General features: G+C 36.6%; 3 protein-coding genes across 5 annotated transcripts; 2 read left to right on the top strand and 1 right to left on the bottom strand.

The window, feature by feature from the left end:
- Nucleotides 1–4,255: 4,255 nt before the first annotated feature.
- On the top strand, nt 4,256–10,517 carry LOC136410877 (clavesin-1-like). Of its 2 annotated transcripts, none has more exons than XM_066393239.1 (5): nt 4,256–4,602; nt 8,785–9,113; nt 9,455–9,708; nt 9,759–9,919; nt 9,973–10,517. In XM_066393239.1, exons 2-5 carry the CDS (start codon nt 8,792–8,794, stop codon nt 10,097–10,099), a joined length of 864 nt encoding a protein of 287 aa, XP_066249336.1. In that variant the 5' UTR covers nt 4,256–4,602; nt 8,785–8,791; the 3' UTR covers nt 10,100–10,517. The 2 variants fall into 2 exon arrangements, with proteins under 2 accessions (XP_066249336.1, XP_066249344.1); XM_066393247.1 differs by lacking the exon at nt 4,256–4,602 and adding an exon at nt 7,454–7,565.
- Nucleotides 10,518–12,589: 2,072 nt separating this feature from the next.
- Nucleotides 12,590–16,775, bottom strand: nbs (nibrin). The gene is made up of 7 exons (XM_066391321.1): nt 16,670–16,775; nt 16,363–16,478; nt 16,051–16,187; nt 15,504–15,916; nt 14,869–15,449; nt 14,210–14,800; nt 12,590–14,150 (listed from the first exon to the last, which is right to left on the bottom strand). The coding sequence occupies exons 1-7, from the start codon at nt 16,698–16,700 to the stop codon at nt 13,974–13,976; spliced, it is 2,046 nt and encodes a 681-aa protein (XP_066247418.1). The 5' UTR covers nt 16,701–16,775; the 3' UTR covers nt 12,590–13,973.
- Nucleotides 16,776–17,705: 930 nt separating this feature from the next.
- LOC136409691 (androgen-induced gene 1 protein-like) lies at nt 17,706–20,453 on the top strand. Of its 2 annotated transcripts, XM_066391381.1 has the most exons (4): nt 17,706–18,070; nt 18,196–18,365; nt 18,854–18,958; nt 19,321–20,453. In XM_066391381.1, exons 2-4 carry the CDS (start codon nt 18,207–18,209, stop codon nt 19,774–19,776), a joined length of 720 nt encoding a protein of 239 aa, XP_066247478.1. In that variant the 5' UTR covers nt 17,706–18,070; nt 18,196–18,206; the 3' UTR covers nt 19,777–20,453. The 2 variants fall into 2 exon arrangements, with proteins under 2 accessions (XP_066247478.1, XP_066247469.1); XM_066391372.1 differs by lacking the exon at nt 17,706–18,070 and having other exon boundaries at nt 18,113–18,365.
- Nucleotides 20,454–25,367: the final 4,914 nt, after the last annotated feature.

Genomic DNA, 25,367 nt, shown 5'->3' with positions numbered 1-25,367 from the left:
ACGTAGTAATAAAGATTTAAGTTCCCCTCTAGTTAATTAGAAAAATAGAAAAGGGGGGTAAATACCACGCAATTCTCGCTATCGGTCGCGGTGTGGCGTAACCATCGGGAGCGATACTGCGTAACATACTCACATGATCTTGAAGATGTAAAATAATCGGCAACCAAAATGATACAATGGCAATTTATGTTCATTAAAGATCTTTTTCATGTTTGTTGCATCCAGGGGTTTTAGAAACTGCGGCTAGAAAAGAAAGGTGCAGCGTAGAACGAAGGAGGAAGGAAAGTAAATTGTGTTACATGGTAACGTTCTAATCTTAGCGGCAAACACGGTACGATTTGCGAAATACCTACATACCCGTATACAGGTACTACCATCGTAATTGTGGTTGCCTAACGTTGAATGTGATTTGGTTGTTAAAATATCGGATTACGAACCCGGAAATTGAGGCTCCACTACTGATAAAATGTTTAATCTCTTTAAACAATCTTTTCCAGTTTATTCTTTGGTTTAGCTTAATCAGGTTAGTTCAGGTTATTGGAGCTTAACTTCATTCAGATTTACTTTTGTTTAGGTTGTACGTGGCAGCCTGGAGGTCTTGGCGAACATGTCCTAGATTCATCTTTCTACAATGAGTATTTATTGTAATACTTAAGAAAAAATGTTGTTCCTATAATTTCTTATTGTATTTTCTTCATGAGTTTGTCCATTGAATCTATATCATTTACTGCACGTCTGTGGCAAAGTATTATTTATAAAACCACACGCTTTCCCCTACTTTCGACTCTTTCGCGTGACTTTAACCCCATTCACTCCCCATTCCAAGAAGAGTTTGCTGAGATTATAGAAATTTACTTTTGCATATAAGCAATGAAATAAATAATTGAAACTTCCATAATCTTAAATTAATATCGATCAGTTTCCACAAATCTTGTATTGCATGAAGGTGGAAGCACCCAATACAGACTGACCACCTCCCAATTCTGAAATAAACAAATGGAAAAATGATTTACCCATGATCGGAACAATTGACGTCGTGGTCTCCATGAAAATGGTCAAGTTTGATGTCACTTTTATGTTTCAAATTTTAGTAGAAAGTCACAAATATTCCCCTCCTTTAAAGCTCTAAATTTAACACGTAAATAACGCTAAGCATGTGAGATTGCTTTTGGAAGTTTATCAAAATTCCCGGTTGCTGATTGAAAGTGTTGAAACTGATTGGGGATGAACACCTCAAGACATCAATCAAGATGCAAAAACGCCCCTAGTGTTGGCTGCAAAGGTCGACGCAAGAGGTGAGAGCCCACATCTGAAATTTTTACTTAAGTTCCGATTTGGAACTTACTAAAATTCAGAGTCCTTCAGTCAAATTTCCAAGCTAAATTCTCTGTATTATCGTTAACAGTCATCGTCGATCTAGAAGTTGCTCCTCAAGGGGCCGCTCCAGAAGAAGTCGCTCCAGAAGTCGCTCCCGAAGAGGTTGTTCCGAGAGGAGAGCGAGATGTCGTTCAGGAGTAAAAACAACAAATCCGTTTCTAAATTATTTGCGAGTATTCAGGAGAAGACACTGCGGGTGGCCCCAACGTAAGGTCGCTATAGAAGGGGCCAAACGCTGGTAAGTGGCCATTGTAATACACAAGGGTGATGATTGATGTCCCGCTACTCGCAGGTGTAAATTGAGCAAACAGAAAAGCCAAAAGTTTTATAAACAAGCTTACTCTGTGTGTAAAACGGGGAGAAAAAGAAGTCGGAGCAGACATCGCAGGAGGAGCAGGAGCAGAAGACACGGACAGGGTAAAAGGGGGAAGAGGAGTAGAGGCTCAGTGAGGAGGCAAAGGAACAATAAATGCTCCATGTAATAAAATGTGTGTTGTCAAGTGACACAAGTTTCATGTAACCCCAGGAGTAGTCCCATATGCAACCATTTGTAGTATGGAAAATACAAGATGTCTAGACAATACATAATATCCTTTCGAGATTTGGAATAGTTGCTAAAAGGTGTAAATTCATTAAAAAGTTAATAAAAATACTTGTTGAGTCAATTTCACATGCAACTCAGGCTATTTTCATTAACACCCCAGTTTTCTAGAGAAGATGAACCCTAAGAGGACTGAGAATCATAATGGTAACCACCGGGTTAAAAGCCCATAAGCTAGCTGGTAGACTTTATCCATGCTCCCCCTGTTCCATAAAAATAAACAGCATTTTCAATTACGTTTCAACCGACCGCATAGGGATACCAAGGTATCCTTGTACCCCCAATAGTAGCCATACCAAAGTATTCCAATACCTTGTGTGCAATATTCAGCGTAGGCATATCTGGGCCGTTAGAATGTTCAAAATGTTCCCTTCTTTCGCCAGTTTGAAGGGCGAAGGGTGGCGTCATCCTCTTCGCTATCATTTCTTGGTCAATTAACATGCAAATTTTCATTTAAGCGCTTTTTCCAAAGAAGATTAAGAAATAAGCAATTTCAGAAAGAAGCCAATGTATGAACCCAGCGGATTTGAGTCAACATGGGTTTTACCGCCAGTTTAAAGTAACGTGTTTTCATTTATATCACTCATCATTATTCGTTTTTAGCCTTATTAATAATGGTATTTATATTTATATTTCAGCGATTCGGCTTTAACTTCCTGCTTCGACGTGTACGTGTAATATTGCGGAGAATTTCTTCCATTCCTAAAGGTAAGCTCGCTCAGAGTTGCTTTAGTACTTTTATCAGACATTTAGTGTTTTTCCGTGTAGAACATGGAACCGCCAGGTACCAACACGTACTCTCCATTGCGCTTAACTATTATTTATTGACTTGTGTCTCAATCGAGCACCATCAGGCCTGAACGTGGAAAATCCATATTAAAATCAGAAAGTGTAACATAATTCGATTAAAAGCTCTCAGTGGGTGTTTTCCCCTAATTTCATTTCAATTTCCAACATCTACGTGCACGATCTGTCCATCGATACAAACACACTTCACACTATCTAAATAATTCAATTTAGGAAAGTGTTGACCAATTATCAACGCCACTCACGTCTACGAGCTGTTGCTAATAACAATTCATAGAAAATCTACCTTAAAGATCGAGTATGGGTAAGTCAGTTTGTATCATCCTCTAGAAGTCTTAGTGATTGCTGAATTAGTACAACTAGTTTTTAAACTTAAAAGTTGCTTTTGTGTCGCTATGTGTTTTCTATCCGTTCCCGTAATGAGCTGCGAGAGGTGTCCCAAGTCGCAGTGTATACAGCGCAGGCACGTCTCAACTTCCGCCTATACAGGCACCGATTTGGGCAATTTTATTACTGATAAAAACCACAAACTGTCACTAATGAGAATTGCGACATGACAATACTGTTGATTGCCAACGGAAGCAGCCAACGCTCCAACGACTTGATTCCTGTTAATTAAAGGAACCTACCAAGCTGTCCATACCTATATGAATATGCAAGCAATTATGTTCGCGAACAATAACGTAGTGACGTTGTGGATACTAATTGATTAGGATAAAGAGTTCGTTAAAAAACGAGCCAAGAATTAAATAAGAAAAAGTGCGAAGAGCCGACTTTTAAAAGGGTTAAAAAAAATATAAAAGAGTAAGTATGTTAATACGAAAGATTTTCTATTTTGTTTTCCTTTCAATATTTTAATTTTTCTGTAGTTAATAAAATTTATAATTAAAAAAATATTTATTTGTTTTTATTTAGCAAAATTCATAATTACTTTTTTTATGTTTCTAAATCTTTTTAACATTTCAACGTTCTGTTTTAAATTTCATTTAAAAAAAAAAACAAATATCAGGCAAAATCCCAATATTATCCAGTCTAGTGCCGGTGCCTCGAAAATTACAGGATGTACACGCACATAGTTAACTTTTTAACATGCACCTGGCACTGATCGAAGTTTTCCAATGAACCAAATCCTTCGCGGCAAAAGCCCCATTTCAGACAATCAGACATCTGCACTTGCATGAGGAAGCAGTCTGACAACCTAGACCAGCCTTCCTCGCCTCACCAACATATACGGTATCAAAACGGTAGTACCATTACCATTTTCAGACCCAATTTGCGTCCAACTTGGACGTAACAAAATTAAAAACACGGTCCGATGACTCAATCTTCGACGTGCGCCTGACCGGCTTTACTCATGGTTGGCCGTGCTGCTCCGATACCACGATGGTGGGTACCCCCACCTGGGTTTAAATTTAAACTGTGGTTGTATAGTCTGTGAGAAAAGCTGTAGTACCACAATTACTGTAAGTAAATATGTCTCTTATCAAATGTATTGCAAATTCTTCCTTCAGTCATATAGTACATAATTCTCATTCGCCAGGCAGGATTTGGTGGTTTTAAAGGGCAGTTGCGCTTACTCTGTGTTAAAAACGTGCTCACAGTTAACACTTGCATACCTGACTGTACTTTGTTTCGTATAATGGTGGTACCCACCACGATTGACTTAACGAAACTTATTAACTTCCTGAGTCATCCACGGCTAAGTACTGTTTAGCGAATGTCCGACACCTGAATGAGCTGACAATAACTTCGAATGTTGATAATTTTCCCGTCAATGGTAGTTTTCTGGGTGTGAGTGCGTGGCTTTAAATCTTCATGTAAGTACAGCACTGTTGAAGAACTGGTCATTACATAAACGAAGAATAATTTGAGTTTGTGCCATGGCACAATTTAATTGATAATCACCGATGTTACCTTGAGCGCACTTGGCCAGATCACGGATTTATGTTACAATTTGAATTTTGTGTCGCCATAAGTTAATCGCATGGGGAAAATTGATTTAAATTATTTTTAATATATTTTTTGTGGTGTTTTAAAAGCAATTTTGTCGGGCATTTTTTGCACAACCCATCGAAATAGGCGAGAACGAACACTGGCAAACTATTAAATACGGAAATGGTGACACTAAATATCCCATAGCGCATATCCACTTTGAAGGAGGTTTTTGTTTTACACTTTTCAATAGCGATTAAGGCCAGTTAATCCCAAGCAAAGACTAGTGATAAGAAATGAGCACACTATATTTACATTCTTGTATGCAGGGCAGGTCTTAGCAAGTCTGACACCCTGGATGGAATTTTTAATCACCATCCCCCCATCCCAAGCCCACCAGAAAAGTCCGCCGCCCTGGGCCGTTGCCCAACCTCACCTCCCCATAAGGCCGGTACCTCTTGTACGTACTTATTTATTTACAAAAAGGCGCGCATATTCTGCTATTGAAGATATTGGCAGAACTTTAAAACTGATATAACAATTCAGGTCATATTCAGGCACATTTTTGCTTTCTTTCTATTACGTTTAATTTTTCTTTTCTGCGAAAGAGAAATTCAGATTATAATAACTTTTTTATCGCGAGCGATTTTAACGGGAATGGATGGCCAATTAACAATTTTAATTAAAATTAATTGTTGCTGTTGGAGGAAGACTTTAATTGAGCTAGGTTTGCTCAATTCGACAGTTTTGGATCAAAGCAGAGAAAGAGAACAGATAGAAGGGGTTCGGGTTAGTTCAGGTCGCATTGCACCTCCCTTAACTAATGCTAATCTGCCGGTCCCGGTGGGGGAATCACCGGGTGAAGAGACGAAAGGCATTTTAGTGTATAGTCAGCAACGCCATTCTGATCGTGAGTCTGGCACTCTCAGACCGACCAAGATCGTACCACCAATGGCCTAGTGTGCATAAGAGAGCATTTCCCCAATTTCCATGAAAAAATCGTTGCAGGGCATATGCAGTCGGAGGACCCGAAGGCGAGTTGCTTTCAGAAGCCATGAGTCGCAAATTAAACACTAGAAAAAGTCACTTAATACCACTAACTTATTACTAAGAACGAAAGTCACTAAGATTACACTAATTTATATTTACACGAATATTTACTGACTACCGTATATGGTGGTAATTGTCTTATGCCAATGATCTCTTTCACAAAAGGTAGACCGTGTGTTAATCGAATCAAAGGATGAGAGACATGACAATCCGGGGCCAGACCTCTCAATCTCAACTCTCGATAATTACTGTCTTCCCTTCTTGAACTTTCATTTTTTTTGGTCCGCTGGCCCCGTTTTGCCCCCCTTGCATGTTAAAAACAAGTGTGTCCCTTATTCCCGGAGTTCCTGGAATTCATACCATAAAGAATGATAATGAATGTTTTTGGTCGACAGAATAGCGAGAAAACCAAAACCCCGATCGATTACATAGGGTCCTACCAATACAAAGAGTTTGTCTACCTGTGTGTACCTGTCTACTTAGGGGTATTCGCTTAATTTATGATGGCGCCGACATGCATATTGGCATTGTTGGATAAAGCATTTCTTAATAAGGCAAAATTTACAGAGTATCACTTTCCCGAGGTTGATAAATCAATAAACAATAATATAGGCTTGGTCACTTGAAAATATTATAAACAGAGGGTTCGGTACGTATGTATGTGTCTGGAGCAGTAAGGATTATCATTAATCGAGGTTCAGAACTACCTGTTAATTTTTCGGACCGCTAAAAGAAGATAGACGGTTATATAAAACAAGAAATGCGCGAAGAAGAAGTTTGATTTTGCATTCCATGTGACCCAACAGGCATCCTGGTGTTTTTTGAAAATGCTGATATTACCGGCTGGATTCGGTAGAGCCAACAGTTGTGCAGCTGTTGAGATTCCTGTTGCGTGACACTTCAAATATAGCTAAATGCGGAAATAGTTGTGCAACGCTACCGGTGACTTTTTGGAAAGGTCAGCGGCGGGAATTTTTTCCGCGCAGGTAACAGTTTTGCAACTGTTCGTTTTGCAAAAGTATTACCATCTCGATTTGTAGCAACTTGAACTGGGTACACAAAGCGAAGTTTATAACACTGCCTTAATCGTAAATTATTTTAAAGCTTTTATAGCTACCACCTTAACTCTTAAATTAACAACGGTTTCAGCGCCATAAAAACGATACGTAATTTCGTACGGTTGTTGCATTCTATTTAACACCCACTAATTGACATTTGAAGGCAGGGCCGGTCTTAGCAAGTCTGGCGCCTTGGGCGAAATTTTTAATCACCGCCCCCTATCCCCAAGAAACACCGCCGACTAGGAAAGTCCGTCGCTCTGCGCCGCCGCCTAGCCTCACCCCCCCATAAGGCCGGTACTGCTTGTAGGCGCCAAGAATGTTATGAATTTGTCAAGCGTTCTGATATAGTTTCCATAGCAACCACACATACGTCATAAAAATCGCTTTATATTATATATGCTGCTGCGCACATAAAACGTTGATTATATGGCATAGGTAGGATCACTACCGAAAGCTAACTATAATCGCTTGATTTCTGGACGGTTTGAAGGTAACAGAGAATTATGCAAAATTTATCGATTCCCGATAAGCGACGTTATCGAGCCTTATCGAAAAATAACAACATTGCCCAATTAGTTAGTTATTGACAATTATCCCGGTTTTAGTCGTATTTTCGCTTACTCGCGAGGGCGATAAAAAAGCTGGTAATTTGAACAACAGTTAGGAGATTGTAAAGGTATTCTGCTGCCGAATAGGTACCACCCGAGCCCGCACCTACTAGGATATATTTTCAGCAGGTTAGTTCTCGATATTCGCGAAATGCGTGAGTCTGCACTTTTTTGCTAAAATCGTGAAAGTTTTGATCAGACCGTTCAAAAGGGAAAATGTCATGAGTTTGAAATGCATAATTAAAAAAATCATTTTGATTTGGATGCGTTTGGGATCATTAAAAAATCATTAAATTTAAGGGAAACACGATCATATCCCAATATTAGCGCATGATAATCTTAGTGCTAAAGCCATATTATCATGTCATATAAATTATCGCGTTAGAATCACATGTGTAGGTATGCCAGACGTTAATTTATGGTATTAAATAGCAACATGCGTTATTGCGCAGTGACTAACGTGGTGTGTGATTTAACGTATACAAGGCGTCCCAGGTTTTACGACTATCACTTCGGGGATGATCAGAAAAACACATTTTCATTTGATTTGCTCATATTGCCCCAAATAGTGTTACGGAGTGTGCAATGAGGTTCTTCAAATCATGGCGAAACTAGAGTGGGTGATCATTTTTCCAGGGGTTCTCCCTTATCGTCCCAGTCTTGTTTGTGGTGCCACACTGACCGATCATATCATTTCGTTTTACTATAATGTTTTCCTCAATTTTCTCATTTTCAATAAGCAAAAGCGGTCGGTCACCCTTAATGCGCGATAAATTCTGACCAACGTGGCGGAAACGGGAATTCACAGTTCTCGGAAACAGCGCTCAAATCAAACACAGTCGTAAAACAACTGTAAATAAAGACCGCAATTGCGCGCTTTTCGTAGGTTTTTCCTAATAATCCCGGTTATATGACGATTTGCAAAAAACAACGACACACAGCCTTCGTGCCATCTTTTTTTACTATGTGGAATTGGAGGGATGCAATTTTAGTCGGGAAAGCGAACCTTAAAATATCCCTTTCAAATCTTCTTGACACCCTGATGACCGCCCCACTCAAGATTATTGAGGCTCAAAGAAAACAGAGCTATAGATCAGAAAAGGCAAGCAGATATATTTTTAACTCTGTTAAATATTCTGCTTATATTATATTGGCTTATGCATTCCTCCTTTAAGGACTAATATTTACGCAAAAGAATTTTAACGTTGTCTCATTGTTCAGATCAACTGACTGGGGCAATAAAGCGCATGATATATTGCACTTCGCTATATAGAAAACCTTATCTGCCCCGGCTAATTTAAATACAGATAATCAACACATCTAATCCGAAAATTTCTGGTTCTCGTAGTCCCGCCATGGCAGAGTACATCGATTACGGTTGGCGAACCAGCGACTTGATTGCTCAGTCCTTAAACAAGACCCTGTACAAAAATCTAACAGCCAGTGACAGAGACGTTGCCGCAAGGGCCTTAAGAGACTTAGTGAAAAGTAGTGATGAGTGCCACGATGTGGATTGGGACGATAAGACTTTGCAGAAATTCCTGTTTGCCAGGAAGTTTGTGCTTGAGGACAGTTTCGAACTGCTGAAGAACTATTGTTCTTATAGGAGTAGGAATCCTGACGTTTTCAGGGATTTGAGTTTGAATGCAGAGGATGTGAGGAGAGCTTTAGAAAATGGTAAGTGACCGGTGATAAATTTCCGTGAGCGATGGAGCAGTATTCAGTCCCATATCAAAATTTGATAAAATATGTTTCAATTTGAGGAGGCTTGAAAGCCCTGATGTTTTTCCACTAACCAGGAAAATCAGACTTTTAGTTTCCTTCATGCTGTTCTATCCAGAATTTCGTTTTTCTTGTAATGGAGTATGTTATGTATTTTTTAAATTAAAATCTAATATTTCTGGCTTTTCTGTTTCTAGAAACATTTTACAGAGACTCGTCTCCTCCGCAGATTTCCAGAATATCCACCACTGAATAATTTCCTTTTCACGTCACCAAATCGAATTATTTTCTTTTAGGGTTACCAGGAGTCCTGAAGGACAAAGACCGAAAGGGCCGCTGCATATTGCTGTTGACAGCCAACAACTGGGACTGCAGCTACACAATTTTATCAATATACAGGGCGATGCTAGTTTGCTTGGAACATTTGACCAACGATCTGCACAACCAAGCTAACGGATTCGTAGTTATAGTCGACTGGACTGAATTCTCTTATAAACAAACAACCCAATTGAAACCGTCCATCTTGAGGCTTATGATTGAGGGTTTACAGGTAAAATCCTCACTGTTTTTGCTATGGCAAATTAACAAGGGAAATTTTAGGACTGCTTTCCAGCTAGATTTAAAGGGATTCATTTTATTGGCCAGCCGTGGTATGTAGATGCAGCTCTCACAGTTACCAAACCGTTCTTGCATGAAGAAATTAAGGAAAGGATTTTTAGTCATGGTAATAACTTGAGTACTTTACATGAGCTGGTGCACAAGTAAGCTAGTCTGCCGAGGAAATATAAGAAAATATAGAATTTTCGCTTTTCAGAGATGTCCTTCCTGCAGAATTAGGAGGCGAGAAACCAAGCTACAATCCCAGGTCCTTCTTGGATTCCCTGGACCAGAAAGTCAAAAATGATTCTATAATAAATAATAAGGAAAATGGTCGATTATAGTGAAGGATGTTAACAGTAAAAGAAGACAATTTTAGAACTTTGCAACGTTTACTTGTGATATTAAATATTTATTAAATTCGTATATTAGGGCTTTTCCGTACAGATGAGTGTCCAGGGAAATCAAAAAATGTGTTCGATAATAATTCGTAGGTCTATAGATTAAACTAATGACTTAAAAAATTGCTGTATATTTAAACAAATTGGTGAACATAGTCCCCTCGTAAGTTAGGTGTGTAGGCGTTAGGTCGCATTGTGGAAATGAAATTTATTGATATAATTCGCCTCAGGAAATTTCAAATAAAAAAATCTCTGCTAGGTTTATAGATAATAGGTAATGAGACACAATCACAGAGTAACGCATCGGGGCCACTAGGTTGAGAAAGCAGTTACACGGTCACCTCCAACAATCGTCAATCACTCAATCAAAAAACTCGCAATTTTTTGACCTCAAATTCTAGTAGAGAGTTCAATTTTCCGTCCAAAATTTATCAAAACTAATTTTTAGTGTAGTGGGCGTATTCCAGAGGAGTAAGAGCAATAATGAAGAAAGAAGGTTTACTGATTTTATTCAGAAATATCACCATAGGTAGAAAAGGTGTCAATTTGAAAACTTCCCACTCCTATTATCTCGAAACAGGATAGATTTTTTAATCTTCAGAAAATGACGATTTTGTTATCGAGGGAGAACAATTTTTATGCCGAATTCGCTGCGCCAATTTCTACTGTTTACCCCGTAGAGCCACCCTTTCAAATATTTTAAATGGTTAAGGGGGTCAAGTGATACAGCATTTTAAAGGGTTTTTCATTCTCATTCTCTACATTTTAGTACCTCATTTGATACATTGGACTGTTGCGTCATACAATTAGACGTTTTTAATCATTCTAAAATCACTTTTCCTTTTAGTGTTTTGATAGCGCTGAAATTAAGATTTTTTATTTAAACATGTCTTATGATTAGGAAATTGTTGTAATAAATCAATTTACCATCAAAAGAAAAGGTTCATTAAGCACTAAAGCAACAGTTTATCAATCTAGTAAACTTCCTTGGTCTTCGAAAAGAAACATCCTTATCTTTAATTTTATCTATTAATTTTTGTTAGCAATGTAATGTCGTTTCGATAAATTTTCATATTATCTTACTGGTGACTTTACTCAGGTGAAAACGGGTAAAAATCACACTTTCAACATTCGATTTTATTTGCCATTTCCAGGAATATGATCTCATTTGTGTTCGGGTGTCCAAAGTCGCACGATCGTTGAGTCAAGAAGTTCAAATTGAATTGAAATAAAAACTTCGGTTGTTGAAAAGAAAAAAGCCATAGGCGAACGTGAGACCGGACAATGCAGTGCGTGTTATTTCGAAAATAAATAATAACTGAAATCTCGCTTCTCAATGACCGTGCAATGATAGTTTTTGTTGACGGGATTCCAAACAGATCATAATTCTAGAAGGTTCCTTTGCGGTAAGTGGTCGGTGTTTGATCATTGTACCTAATTTAACCTTGCTTAATTTTATTTTTATGTTAGTGACTAGTCTTAGTGTTTGTCACTGTTTGTATGTCCTTCCTCGAGCATACACACGCTGTATATTATTTCTTTTCGCGTATTGTGTCCATGGACAGACCGATGCACTGTACGCTCGCAAAAAAGGGTGTAAATTATTAATATATGTTTGGAGGTCATCGTCCTATGACTCATATCTTTGCAAAAACCAGATTGTAAAGTTTTTTTGTACGTTTTCGTACCGATATTGATTTTTAGATGATTCAGCCGATTGGTAGCATGATAAAAAAAATATTCGAAATACGCCAGAAAGTTGCTTTTGGATGAGCCAAAATTATTTTTCAATTTTAGCCCGTCCAAAGGCAATTTTAACGATTTCCAAGATTTTTTTAAAAGTAACTAATACATTATTCACAAACGTGTTATTAATAAAAATTACGAATTCCGGACAATTTGGCGGAGAACATGTTGTCCCTGCAGGCTCGCGACACGATACTTACGGCTATTCTTCATAAGAAAATTTAATTTATTAGATCACATATATCATTCAACCCTCTAAGTTGTTAAGTTTTAATGGATTGAGACAAAATGTTAAGGTTAGTAGTGGTTTTATCTTTATTGTATATATATATATATATATATATATATATATATATATATATATATATCAATTATGAACACAACGTATGAAATTCTAAATTCGTATTGTTCTCAAAAACCTCCGACTTCTCGTTCGATTATATTATCTTTGCAATAAGAAATGTATTTTTTATTCCTTTAAGGTAAGTTCGAATAATGAAACTACTTTATTGAATTCGCAACTTTTCCTCAATTTTACTAATCTGAAAACATTTTACATTATTCATTCGTGCATCACTTTCAAGACAGATCAGCTGGGCCTTTACAAAAGGCACGTTATACATTTTTTGTACGTTTTAATACCGATATCACTTCGTAGTTGATTCAATCGAGTGTTAGCGCGGTGAGGAACAAGATGTTCGTAATGCGGTCTGCGCTGATAATCGGAATAATCGGGTTTTCTTTTGATCTAAAGACTCTTAAGGCATGCCTTTAGTGGGTGAAAGTGGATGTTGTTGACGTAATTTGGGCTCATGTTTTTGGTGCTCGGGGGTGAGTTCTGATCGGTTTCTTTTGGTTTACAGTTAAGTTTTGCCAGCTCAATGAGAACAATGTAATTAGAATTTTAGTTGAACGTGGTCTAAGAATAAAATGCAACTCGAGCTGTTTCAAAGATTTTTCAATTTGTCTGTGTTTCAGGTTTCAACTGTGTACGCCTTTGCTTCCAGTCGAAATTAATTCGAAAGTCTAACCGGTTTAAAGTTTTTTTTTCAAAAATTAATATTTAATTTTTTTTGTGCTTCAGGTCTCAACAGCGTGTTAAGTCCAAAACGATTCTGTGACTCACATTAGAACTAGGATTTCTAGCATTATAAACTTCCACTGTTCTTGCACATTTTTCTTTCTCCCCATGAATAAAAATAATTTCGGTTCTTCACTGAATTGCGTATACTATTTTTAAATTTAATTACAATAACACACAAATCATTGCAATAAATTTTAACAGATTTGAATACGCATTAATATCGGCCAGTACCACAAGTAAGTAAAGAATATTTTACATAGAAGGTAATATTAAAATTTAACAATAACAATAAACAAAAATAAACACAAAAAATCATATTCTACATAAATGTTCATTTTCGAGAACCGAGGATAATTATTAGATTCATAAACATTTGCTTCAGTGATTTCATTTCTTTTGATGGTTGTCTCGACAAACAATAAATCAATAGGTTAGTAAATTGATTTATTACAACTTCCTAACCATGAGACATGTTTAAATAAAAAAATCTTAGTTTCAACGGTATCAAAACACTAATAGGAAAAATGATTTTAGGATGCGCATAAACGTCTGACTTGATAACGCAACAGTCCAACGTAACAAATGAGATACTAAAATCTAGAAAATGAAAAGTCCGTTAAAATGATGTATCATTTAATCCCCTTTACCATTTAAGATATTTGAGACGGTGGCTCTGCGGGGTAGAGGGTTGAAACAGGCACAGTGAATTCTATATAAAAATTGTTCCCCCTCAATAATATAATCTACGTATTCCGACGATTTTTAAAAAATCTATCACGTTTTGATAATAATAAATGGAGGAAGTTTTCACATTGACGCCCTGTATAAAATGTACATGACATGTAACGAACGGGTCTGCTTTGACTTGCACATCCTATAATTGGACATCAATGGAATTTTTCAGACTTCAAAGCAACAATTCATTGAGGAACAAAATACCCTTGAAGCACCCTTTACATAATTATAATTTAAAAATATAACCAAAACTTAAAAAATTATTCTCTTATTGTTTCGTTGTCTTTTTACCACGATTTGAGGTTTTTCTTCTGATTCACTTTCACTCAGAGTGAAGTCAAGTTCTGCAGCATTTACAGCCGTCCCTGGTCCATGCTTCGTAAATTCATGTCTATCCACAATGGTAATTTGGGGATGTAACGGTAGCACCTTGAAATTAGCGTATATTTAAGATATTATTTACTAATCAGCTGCCAAGTAATTCTTACTTTTTTAAATCTCTTAAAGTTCTTTTCATTCCCAACACTATCAATAGATGTATTGGAGACATTACAAATAGAAGGTCGCTCGTAGTGAGGCATTAAGGTTACTTTGACACAATTCCTAAATATTTTTGAAACTTCTGCCAATTCCGGATCTTCTTCTTTTATCGTGAAATTAGTATCATTTTTAATATGACTCTTCTTTGACTTCCAACTGGCCGTTAGTACACTGTTTTTAAATTGAGATGACACTGCCGAGCTAATCGTTTTATTTGGGAATTCGTTAACTTCTGTTTGCCTTATTGCTACCGATTCATCAACTTCAATTTTTACTCGAGGACAAGAGCTAATATTCATAATATCTCCGAGAGAGTTTTGTTGATTTTCAACAGACTCAGTTTCGGTTTTTATGGGATTTTCAGTTTCTTGAAGTTGGTGTTTCGAAAATCTAATCACTTCGAAAGGATTTCCAGTACTTTCAATTTTTGTTTTCTTGTTTACTGTGGTTCTAGCAAGCGCGAATGGATTTAATTTGAGTGATTTGGATGTGTCATCACTGTCTGAGGCTTTTCGTTTCTGCGTTTGATGTGAAACTTCCTTAAAGTGATTCATTGGTTGATTTTTCAAATAACACTTAACAATAAATAATCATAAATATAGTTTACCTCATTAGGTGTACTGCCAGCAGTACTATTAAAATTCTTCTGTGTATTGAGAAACGTTTTAAGTGAAGACTGCTTACTGCCCACCTTGCAACTTTCTTCCTTACTTTCCTTTTCTATTTTTTTCTTCTTTGCTTTTGAAGATTTCATCTCAACGCCAGCTCTTTTAACTCTACTGACAGCTTCACCACAAAGCTCTATATTATCATCCATGAAATCCAGATCTATTGAAGCTGGAATTATTCTCTCAGTCTTTACCTCTGAAGGGTTTGGTAATTCGCCCTGCGATTGTGTTTCAGGAGCCAACATACGCAGTGTCGGTCTCTTTACAATATTTGAACCAAACACTTCTGCCATTCTGTTAAAATTGGGATTGCAGTTTTTCTCGCAGGAACAGAAGGCTAAAGCCAAAGCTATTTCCTTGAGTGGGATTAAACGTTTGTTTTGTTTAGCTAAGTTTTTGGTAATAACATCAAATGATGGGTTTGTTTCCTCATTGTTGGTGGTTATAAAGATGTGTTCCTCTCCAATCTGGTTGTCAAACATGGATTTTAGGTCATCTTTCCATGTAATGGAGGTCCCCCCTATGATAATTTTCTAGAGGAATCCAAAAAATAATTAAAAATGAAGATTCCTACCACAACTCTTAATAAGTTCCTCTATTTGTTTTTTTGAATCTGGGTCTAAAAACACAAAAACTTTATGCTGAAACAACGTCCGTCTCCTTGTGTCAAATTTATTCTGAAACCCTCGTAACAACTGTTCTCCAACTGGTGGCTTGTTATATTCATTAATATCTGGAATTCTTCCCTTCTCTGAGATGCTTTTTGCATAATCGTAAAAATAATCTTGGGAAACTATGTGTTTTTCATCCACTAATGCTTGTAAAACTTTAATGGTCAAGATCAGTTTCTCCACTACTAAGTGGGTGCATTTATTGGACCATTTATCTACATATTTTCCTTCACATTTGCTTAGAGCCTCTTTCAATTTGTTCCTTTTCTCTATGTTTAATGCGCTTGATGAGGCGATGATAGTGTATGACTCAAACCTAAAAAGAAATAATATTTATGTAACTCATACAATTAACTTATTGCTATTTTAAAGAGTTTTTAGAAATCTCAATATAAGTTCTGTAGATTATACACCTATGATTCTGTTCCCTTTTTTAACTTACGAACTTACTGAAATTTGCTTTTCTGGCAACCAAACTGAATCAGATCCATGTGATTTAATCTGATTTCTACATTAGGAGCTATCTCAATACCTTTGTGATGAGTATGATATCTGGAGTTACAGTCTTGTAATGTGACTTGATCTCCCTAAAATCAAATACTTTTTATATTAAAGCATAATAAGAGATAGATTTCCAGAAAGAAACCTTGCATAACAGGCAATAAGTTTTGATACTGAACAGACGCCAATGGCAGGCACCTCTGTACCCTAATTCATTATCCTCAACTTGGTGACATAGCACTATTGCACATATAAACTTACCCTAATTTTTAATTTTGCATGTTGCCTGCTTATGGACTTGTCATCCAGTATGAGAATGTCACAGTCTTTCCTGCCAACAGTGCATTCTCCTCTATCTGGGAGATAGATTATTTCTCCTAATGATAGAAAATATGTTTATGAAGTTATAGCTGAAGGACAAATTCTGAAATGCAAGTAAGTTTATCTGGAGAATGATAAACTTATCTGCCCTTCAAAGATTCCATGAAATTCTTATATATATAGTATATACTATCTTTATTATCAATTCTACGTTATTCAAAGGGTGTGGCAGCTGTGTTTAACTTACCACTTTCAACATTAGAAAGCAGGAAAATCATGATTCTTAGATCCTCTATACCTCACCAAGATGAAATCTTATTTGGATTTACGTAAAACATAGCCTTTACCGTTCACTGAAACAAAATTACTTGCATATAACATTTTTGAAAAAGTGCTTTACATAAAAGATGTAGGATTTTATACCAAGATTTGAACACATAATATTATGAAATATACAGGGTATTCCAAAAAAGCGTGGCAAGCCGAATTTGTGTTTTTTAATTAAACATCCTGTATATACATATGAGTTCATATTACCTCTATTTCTTTGCAAATAATGAATACCTGTTGCTACCATGTATTAACGTTGTTTGTGTATTTTTCTACCCGTTCCTTGCCTAAATCATTGAAACACTTCGCTCTTAACAAACTTTACCCCTATTTTATTCAAACTTAAAACTCTGAAAACTATTGGCTGATTGTAAGGAACTTACAAATGTTTAAATAATAACAACATTTTATAAGACAATCAAACACTAAACAAACAGCACTTACAAGATATTATTAAATAATATTTATATTATAACAATTTAGTGCATATTCATAAAATAAAGATTTATAACAAAACCGAAAACCGGTCGCGGGAGAGAGAAGTTGAAACACTTATCGCTGTCATCCCTCACTCACCACTTCAACACAGAGCCTTATGTTACTGAGCCGTGACATTGAAATGGCACTGGTGCTAGAATGGTCACGGCGTGTAAATCAATGGGGATATTTATTTCACTTTACATAGGTATTAATGAAAATTTCTTAGAGCTAAAGACATACATTACGTATTTTCTATCAACAAACATTAAGGAGGAATTAACATAGGACATTAAGGAGGGAAAAGTATTTTACAGGAAAGAAATATTGAATTTCTGAATTTTTTATAATTGGCTAGGAGATTTTTTTGTAATTCAACTCGTCTTATAGTTTTACCTTTAAAATTTAAACATTGTTCCACTGTGCAGTGACCTTTGTATTATGATGGAAGATGATAACTGTAAATAGATATGTTAGACAACCAAATTTACATGGGTCGGAAATGTCAGATAAAAATTGTGGCACATTTTATAATTAAAAGTTAAACTGTATGTTAACATTTAGTTATTGCATAACCAATTAACTGAACTAGAAAATCTGGCCCTAGGTCGGATATTTCCAACTTAACCTTTAATAATCTCATATCGAATTTTTAACAGCCTTGAAAACGTTGGTACTAATTTGTTATGAGCGATTAATTCCTCATACCCAAAATGATTTCTGCAGCTTTTTCTACAATTCGCTGTTGCTCGATGATTGGTACAAGTACCTAGCTGAGCAAAGTCGATTTGATCGATCAAAACCCGCGATTTTTTCCTCAATTTCTTATTGTAGGTAAGAGGTATGTGGAGCACTTCATTATAAATCATCTCAAGTGCTACGTTTGTTAATTAATTATCTATTTTATACAGCTGTTGAAACTTGTACATTATTATATTAAACGTCCACAAAACATTGTATGTGTAGGTAGCAAGAACATGGGCATTCCAGCAATAGGACACCTGCTCATAGCAGCACACTTTTGGTTTGGCTGCTATTACGACTGGAATTTTGTAAAAATTCCTGTTGAAATAGCAGATTTAGGAGACAACTTGTTAAATACCCACAAGCTGAAGTTTTTGACTTACTGGGATGCCGTAAGTAGTCATTTTTTGAAGTTCTAAATAAACCACTGAATGATTGCTTTGCAATAAATAATTGTTTTAACTAAGCTGAAATAGCATATCTATGATAAGAATTAACAGATTTTTACACCTATCTGCTATGTACTAACTTATAGCATTTAAAAGATGCCATTCAGATGAAATCGAAGGCAAAATAATACAAAAGTCTCAAAAAAATGCCTTCAATTTCCCAATGTTTTGTCTGGTTTCACTGGACAACATTTCCTAAAGTAACTAAATTGAGGTCACATGTTCTGAAAAATATACCAGGGAAAATGGGGCTGTATAAATCCTGAACTTATATGACACATGTCAATTGCTTTTCAAGGCTGACTAAAGATCTGCTTCTATTGTTTTACTGAGAAGCTACGGAATTTTTATATTCTCATGACCTCGATTACTAATTATATAAGTTCTTTATATCGGTGTAATATATTCTTTAATAATAATTCTTGTTTCAGTTGCTACAGTCTGTATTTTTTACAATATGCTTCCTCAACGACATTTTCGGTACAAATGATGAAAATCCAAAAACAAAACCAGTCATTAGAAAAATTAAAGATGTTGTAAGTATGAATTATTTATAACATTAGAATGTTTATGAGATCATGTTTAATCATAGTTATTTGTATCGATCAGGAACAGAATACCAAAATTAGCTTATGCACAGGGAGTTCTCCTTTGAGTGTCATTATAAACTATTTTGGATGTTAGGATAGATAGATAGATAGATGAGATTTTTCCCGTACTTTTTTACACATATTTCTGTCATCAGTTCTAATTTTTTTGTGATTTGAACTATTACTTGAACATCATCTCATAGTCATTTGTAAAAATTTCATCCATCTATCATCTACTCATAACAGAGCTACTCCATAAAAAATTCTAAAATAGGAGAGCTTGTACAGTTTTTTTTCACTTTTTCCAGATGCTACCAGTTTTAGCATTTCCCCTTTCAATGTTCGTGGGTCTCACCTTTTGGGGTTTATACGCCGTGAATCGAGAGCTGGTCTTCCCGAAACTCATCGACCAGTTCTTTCCCACCTGGCTCAACCACCTGATGCACACTAATATAATGATTTTCACCCTCATGGAAACGCTGTTGTCTTACCGAAAATATCCGTCCAGAAAAGTAGGCCTTTCCATTTTTGTATTGTTCATGTTGTCGTACCTGGTATGGATACTTTATCTACATTCCTACACTAATAAGTGGGTTTACCCCGTTTTAAATGTTCTCAGTTTTCCCTTCAGGATAGTATTTTTCCTTTCAAATTTCGGTTTCGCAGTGGTTGTCTATGTTTTGGGGGAGAAAATTAATAATTTAAGGTGGGGAAAGCGAGCTGTTAGTGTTAGTGGTAAAACACGCAAACAGAAGAAGAACTAGAGGATTAAAAAGTAGGAATATCTAAAGTTTAATTTTCTTGTTCTTAGGGAAAAATGTTGTGATATTTATACAGTTTTTAACAAAATTTTTGGTATGGAATTCTAGTTAGAAAACTGTTTTTCCACTTCTAGCTTTGAAAACACCATTATTGAGTGCATTGAATGCCGGGGAAATATGTTTTCTCATCTTTTTTCTAGAACATCTGAATAACAGGTTAATAATAACAAATATATAACTCATTATTTACCTAGGGAGATGAAAAAATCGAACAGATTGTCGTCATCTTGTCCGTTGCTGCTTTACTTACTTATGGTTGCCACGGAAACACATTTTAAATTAAATGTCACCGTTGCTGTTGCTTCGAATTTAATTTATGCTGTGCTATGCTAATATTAGGTATGTTTATTGCAATTTTATGAAATCTAGTAGTGGAAAAATTCGTGTCTGCTGTAATAACAATGAGTGTAATTTGCTCTCTTCAGTATGAGTTGTGCAATATTTTAGCATTGCATAAAACAAGTACCGTTCTACGCCATGACCCTAGTCCATAAGGCAAAAATAGTCAGTACCAGGTACCCACCTACTTATAAGAAAACTAATAGAATCAAAATAATTGTTTTTTGGAGTTAGAAACTGGCGAATTATGAATTTACACATTATATGGAATTTGAGAACAATACTTTTTTGTTAATTATTACTAGAAGCCAGAACGTCACAATTACGTAAATTGTTAGCAGTGCTATTTTTAAGCGATAGTTCAAGTGTTGGTTCCAGCTCAACCAAGCACGGTCCGAACTGCAGTGAAACGCAATGTGAAATGAATAGGTAGCAGGTAAACATTGCCAAATGGCGGCAGACACACTGTCACTAGAATTTCTGTTTCTCTATCTTCATGGAGAATGTTCCCTCTTTATCTGAACTTGTTTATAAAAGGAGGACAGAATTTAGGACAATTGCCAATAACATAATTGAACAGAAGATTTATTTTTTGCAAGAATACATCCTTTAGTTGCAGCCAACCAGATGAGTACATTTGGCTAAATTACGCGAGATTTGTTCCCTTTCTGTTAAGACTATCTTGAGCTAGAAAAAGACAATGAATCCCCTCAGGTGATCGTTCACTCAGGTGAAATTCTCCCATTTGACTGTAACAATATCGGGGTCAGCCGATTAGCTCAAATTCTTAAAAAGATCTTTTCACTTTCTGCCGTTCCAACATATAGAAGTGTTTCCGGGAGCTTCCAACTTTCCCAGTTTCAACGTGAAATTAGCGAAAATTTGCAGCTGTGTTCCTCGGCAACCTTCAAATGCAGGTAAATGCCCTTTCCTCATTACAGCAAAATCCCCAAACGTGTTGCACCACCTATTTAAGCCCCCTTTTCGAGATAAGTCGAGCTCCATCTTAGCGTTTTCTTAGATCAAGTACGTGGCTTTCATCGAGCAAAAGGCCATGAAAAAAGCTGAAGAAGTTGATGCTAAGGAGCAATTCAACATTGATAAGGGGCGTCTACCCTGCAGCTAACTAACGCTCCATGACTCAAAGTCATGGAGCGTTGTGAAAATAAGGAGAAACAAGTGGAGTTGTAGAAGAAAATATTAGTTAAGTACTGTGAGAATTCATGTTAAAGCTCTGGAAAAGAGGAGTTGAGGGTTACAGCGTCTTTTAAGACTTTGAAGATACTCATACAGGCATTTAGGGTAATGTTCCTTATTTTTCTTGAACATCACAATGATAGTCGAAAATTTGCTGACGTGATTTCTTCTGCCCATGTACCGCTCAATAGCAGATTTACACTCACATTGGAAGCTCCCCATTGTGTCGATACACAACTACTCACAACCATACTCAATGTGTTCACATTCATTGAATTCCGCATAAGTTTTCGCCGAAAATCTCCCTTTCTAATCAATCCTAAATAATTTCATTAATAATAATGCAAAGAAATTGGATTTAGTCATACTTATGACCTATCAGATATTTATTTTACACACTTTTCCAACCATTTCGAATGTGTAGAAGGAAAAGTACGAACTTACTAGGGCAATTATACAACTTCAAGGTTTGCTGGATATCACCAGAGCTTAAAGCAACTCTGCTCAATCTTCAGAGCATTTTCACCGTCTGGCACCTCAATAAATTCAATATCACCCATATCTTAATAGATTGGATTATTTTCTTCCCATAATGCATGATAGAGTCGTAGTGATGCTAGGGCAAAGGTTGGATGATGCTGTTTGTCCCCTTGGGTGTTTTAATGGCACTACCGGATCGGGTGGCCTATTTCGTGGACCATTACACCAAGTTTGGCGCTTTGTTGCCGTTGCTGAATCCCAGAGTCTCAATTCTCCGTTTCCTCATGAAGGAAGAATCCTTAAGACGATGAGGGATTTGAATGTTTAAGCTATCATTTGAAAAAACAATTTTCACTACGTTTGCAACGCCAAAAATTTCATGCCAAGAACATCATGTACTATCGGCCACAAAAGTGGTCGACCAGTTTCAAATCAAAATCGCTTGCGGTACTGTGAGTCGGATACCTTTTTTTGTCACACTTGATCTAGATTACTTTTTGTTGGGCTCTCCTTTTTGTGTATATACATCAATATTTTGCACACAAACATGTATTGCTGGCCCAATTCATTGAGACAATTTTATTTTTTGATATTTTCTCAGTTCATCGTTCAGCTGCAATGCCTCCAAATCTGAGCGATAATATTAAAAACAATATAGTACTTTTGTATGAACAAGGGCGTAATGTTTCCCAAATTAGTCGTGAGTTGAATATTACGGTACGTAATCACATTGTCTTTTTTCAATTAAGGTAACTTTATCACTGGCTTAAATTTGGGGACGTTTTTTTGTTTATATTGTTACTTCTGGCAAGAATTTCATCTCGAGTTGAGCGAAAAGTTTGTGAGACGTCGGCTGTGTTATACAGGGTGTTCCAAATTATAATCGTATAGCTGGATTGATAATTCATTTGCCTGCATAACATTTTTGAGGCATAATAATTTCATTTTTGGCTTGGCACTCCAAGAGCGGCCTAGCTTATTGAGAGATAAATGCAGAATTACTTCTTTTAAACTAAGACAAAAAATTCTATCTTGTGATACATCGTTGTAAAGGGGTTATTAAGAACTTTTAAAAATCACCGAAACATGCACAGGTCCGTATTTGAAAAACTCAAGTTGTTGTCTCATTATCTCAAAAGCTAAGGAACATTTAAAATTTTGAAATTTACTGGATTGCAGACATAAGAAAACTACGAAGTTCTTGTATCAAACGTTTTGATGAAAAACCTTTAGTTATCGATTCATTCATAAAATTAAATTCGACCTAATTTTAGTTTTTTCACAGTAATTCAAAAACTAAAAATCATTCGACAACATTGTTTTCGGTTCTTAGAAGAGTATTAAATTTGGCACATTTCTTCCAATTTAACCGACCCTGTAACTCTTCCCGTTTAAGAGGTAGCAATAATAGCACATCGAATTTGGAACACCCTGTATAAGAAGAATTGCTGTTCAGAAACCCAAATTTGAGAGGTTTTTAAAATTTTTGTGCCCGTGTAGTTTTGATCTCGTTTCAGAGAGAGACCGTCCGTCGCTGGATCACCCGTCATGGGGTCGAGGGTCACGTAGACAAGCGACCCAGACATGGTAGACTCCCCAAGTTGTCGGACGACCAGCGGCAGAAACTGGTCTCCGATTTTCGGGAATGTGGTTTCCGACGAACATCCCAGTACGCTGTACGTTGGGATGTAGGTATGGAGACCATCCGAAGGACTCTTCATAAAGAGGGTCTTCATAATCGGCGACCAGCAACGAAACTTGCTCTGGCAGAGCAACATAAACAGGCCCGCTTAGCATTTGCCCAAGAGTATTTAAATTTCGATTGGGCAAATGCTATTTTTGCTGACGAAAAAACTTTTTTGTCAAGTGAAAACGGCGGGCTACATTTATGGCGACCTCATAATACTCGATACGATGAATACTATATTGTATCGAACAGAAGGTCCGGCCGAATACGGGTTAACTTCTATGGGTGGATGTCTGGTGATGGTCCCGGCGAACTGGCAAGTTTTGAAACAAGGGAGAATTCTATTGAATACGTTCGGATGCTCGACGAAGTTATGCTTCCTTCTGTTCGTACTTTGTATCCTGTGGCAGAAATGCCTGTCATCAATTATGTTGATGACAACTGTAGGATACATCGCGCAAACATCGTGAAGGATTGGTATCACGAGCATCCAGACATAAATAATCTTCCCTGGCCTGCATATTCACCAGACCTAAATCCCATAGAAAATTTATGGGGCCTAATGGTTCAAAGGTGGCACAATAACAATGAACGTACTACCGAAGATTTGGTGGCACATTGCAACCAAATCTGGAACACGGTTAGAGGTTCACCCTTGTGTCAAAACCTTGTGGGTTCAATGGGCCGGAGGCTACAAGACGTCATCGACGCCAATGGGGGAGTAACCCGCTATTAGAATTGTTTATTTTTTAATTTTGTCATTTATTTATATAATTTTTAAGTTTATTTTCTTTTGATCGTACTGTATTTCCGAAAAAAATGTGTCTTGAAATTTTCCCTTTTAGCGTACGCATTACGAAAAACGCCGCTTATGTCATCTGTTGCCTAAAGAACTTTTGCGACATAGAAATCACTTGATAGTTAAGTGAGAGGTGCGAAATTACTAGCCGAATTGATTTATTTGAAATTATCAACTTGAAAATATTCAGGCAAACTTGGTATTCGATGTAAAATTCTAAATTTATTCGCTCAACACAACGTGTCTGTTAGGCCTGTGGGTCATTTTTTGTGAACAGATAAGGCGCCTTCGTTCGGAATACGCGTCAAGCGATTTTGAAACTTAGCGTGGTCGACCACTTTTGTGGCCGATAGTATATTATACGATTTTCTAAATTTGCTAATCTTTATGGTTTTATTTATCTGCAGAAATCCCAACACCTGTCCTAGTTTTCGAGTAATACTGGGATTAATAAGAGCATGGTTTTTAATGAGAGTTTTGAAGTTTCAAATTTAGTTTTAAAGCTCTTTTGGACGACCACTGCTTGTAAAATTTGAAAATGTGGTGAAATTATCGCCGCCTATGAGTTAGTTTGAAACAGATATATGGAATGAGTTCATCCCTCCAACCCCTCCGGAGTAGAATATATATTAAAAATGTATGTATTAAATATATAAAATTGCAATTAATTTGACATTCTGTAAAGTTAAGACAAGCAAGCTGAATTGCTCTATTTTATACTCTCTAGCCTCCTATACTCATTTGTACTATTGTTTCTGGAACACCCCGCATCTTCAAAATAATGTGACCATCAAAAAATAACATATGGCATATTCTGCTAGAAATCCGCCTCTTACTTAGCAATTTCAAGCAGAGAAGCACACTTACAACGTTGAAAGGGTTTAATTTAGTGTCAGTGCATATTTTCTTGGTAAAAGTGATGGTGAGCGGTTGATCAATGGAGAACTGGTGATGACAGTCTTTTTGGTAAGTGGAGGCTGCTATGGCCGCAGTGTGGTGCACACACAATAGATGTTACCCAACTGAGCATGG

The sequence above is a fragment of the Euwallacea similis genome, chromosome 1, assembly GCF_039881205.1.
Source record: "Euwallacea similis isolate ESF13 chromosome 1, ESF131.1, whole genome shotgun sequence".
In the NCBI taxonomy this organism is placed as follows: Eukaryota; Metazoa; Arthropoda; class Insecta; order Coleoptera; family Curculionidae; genus Euwallacea; species Euwallacea similis.
The sequence above is the reverse complement of the archived record's forward strand: the minus strand, read 5'-3'. Positions and strand labels throughout refer to the sequence as shown.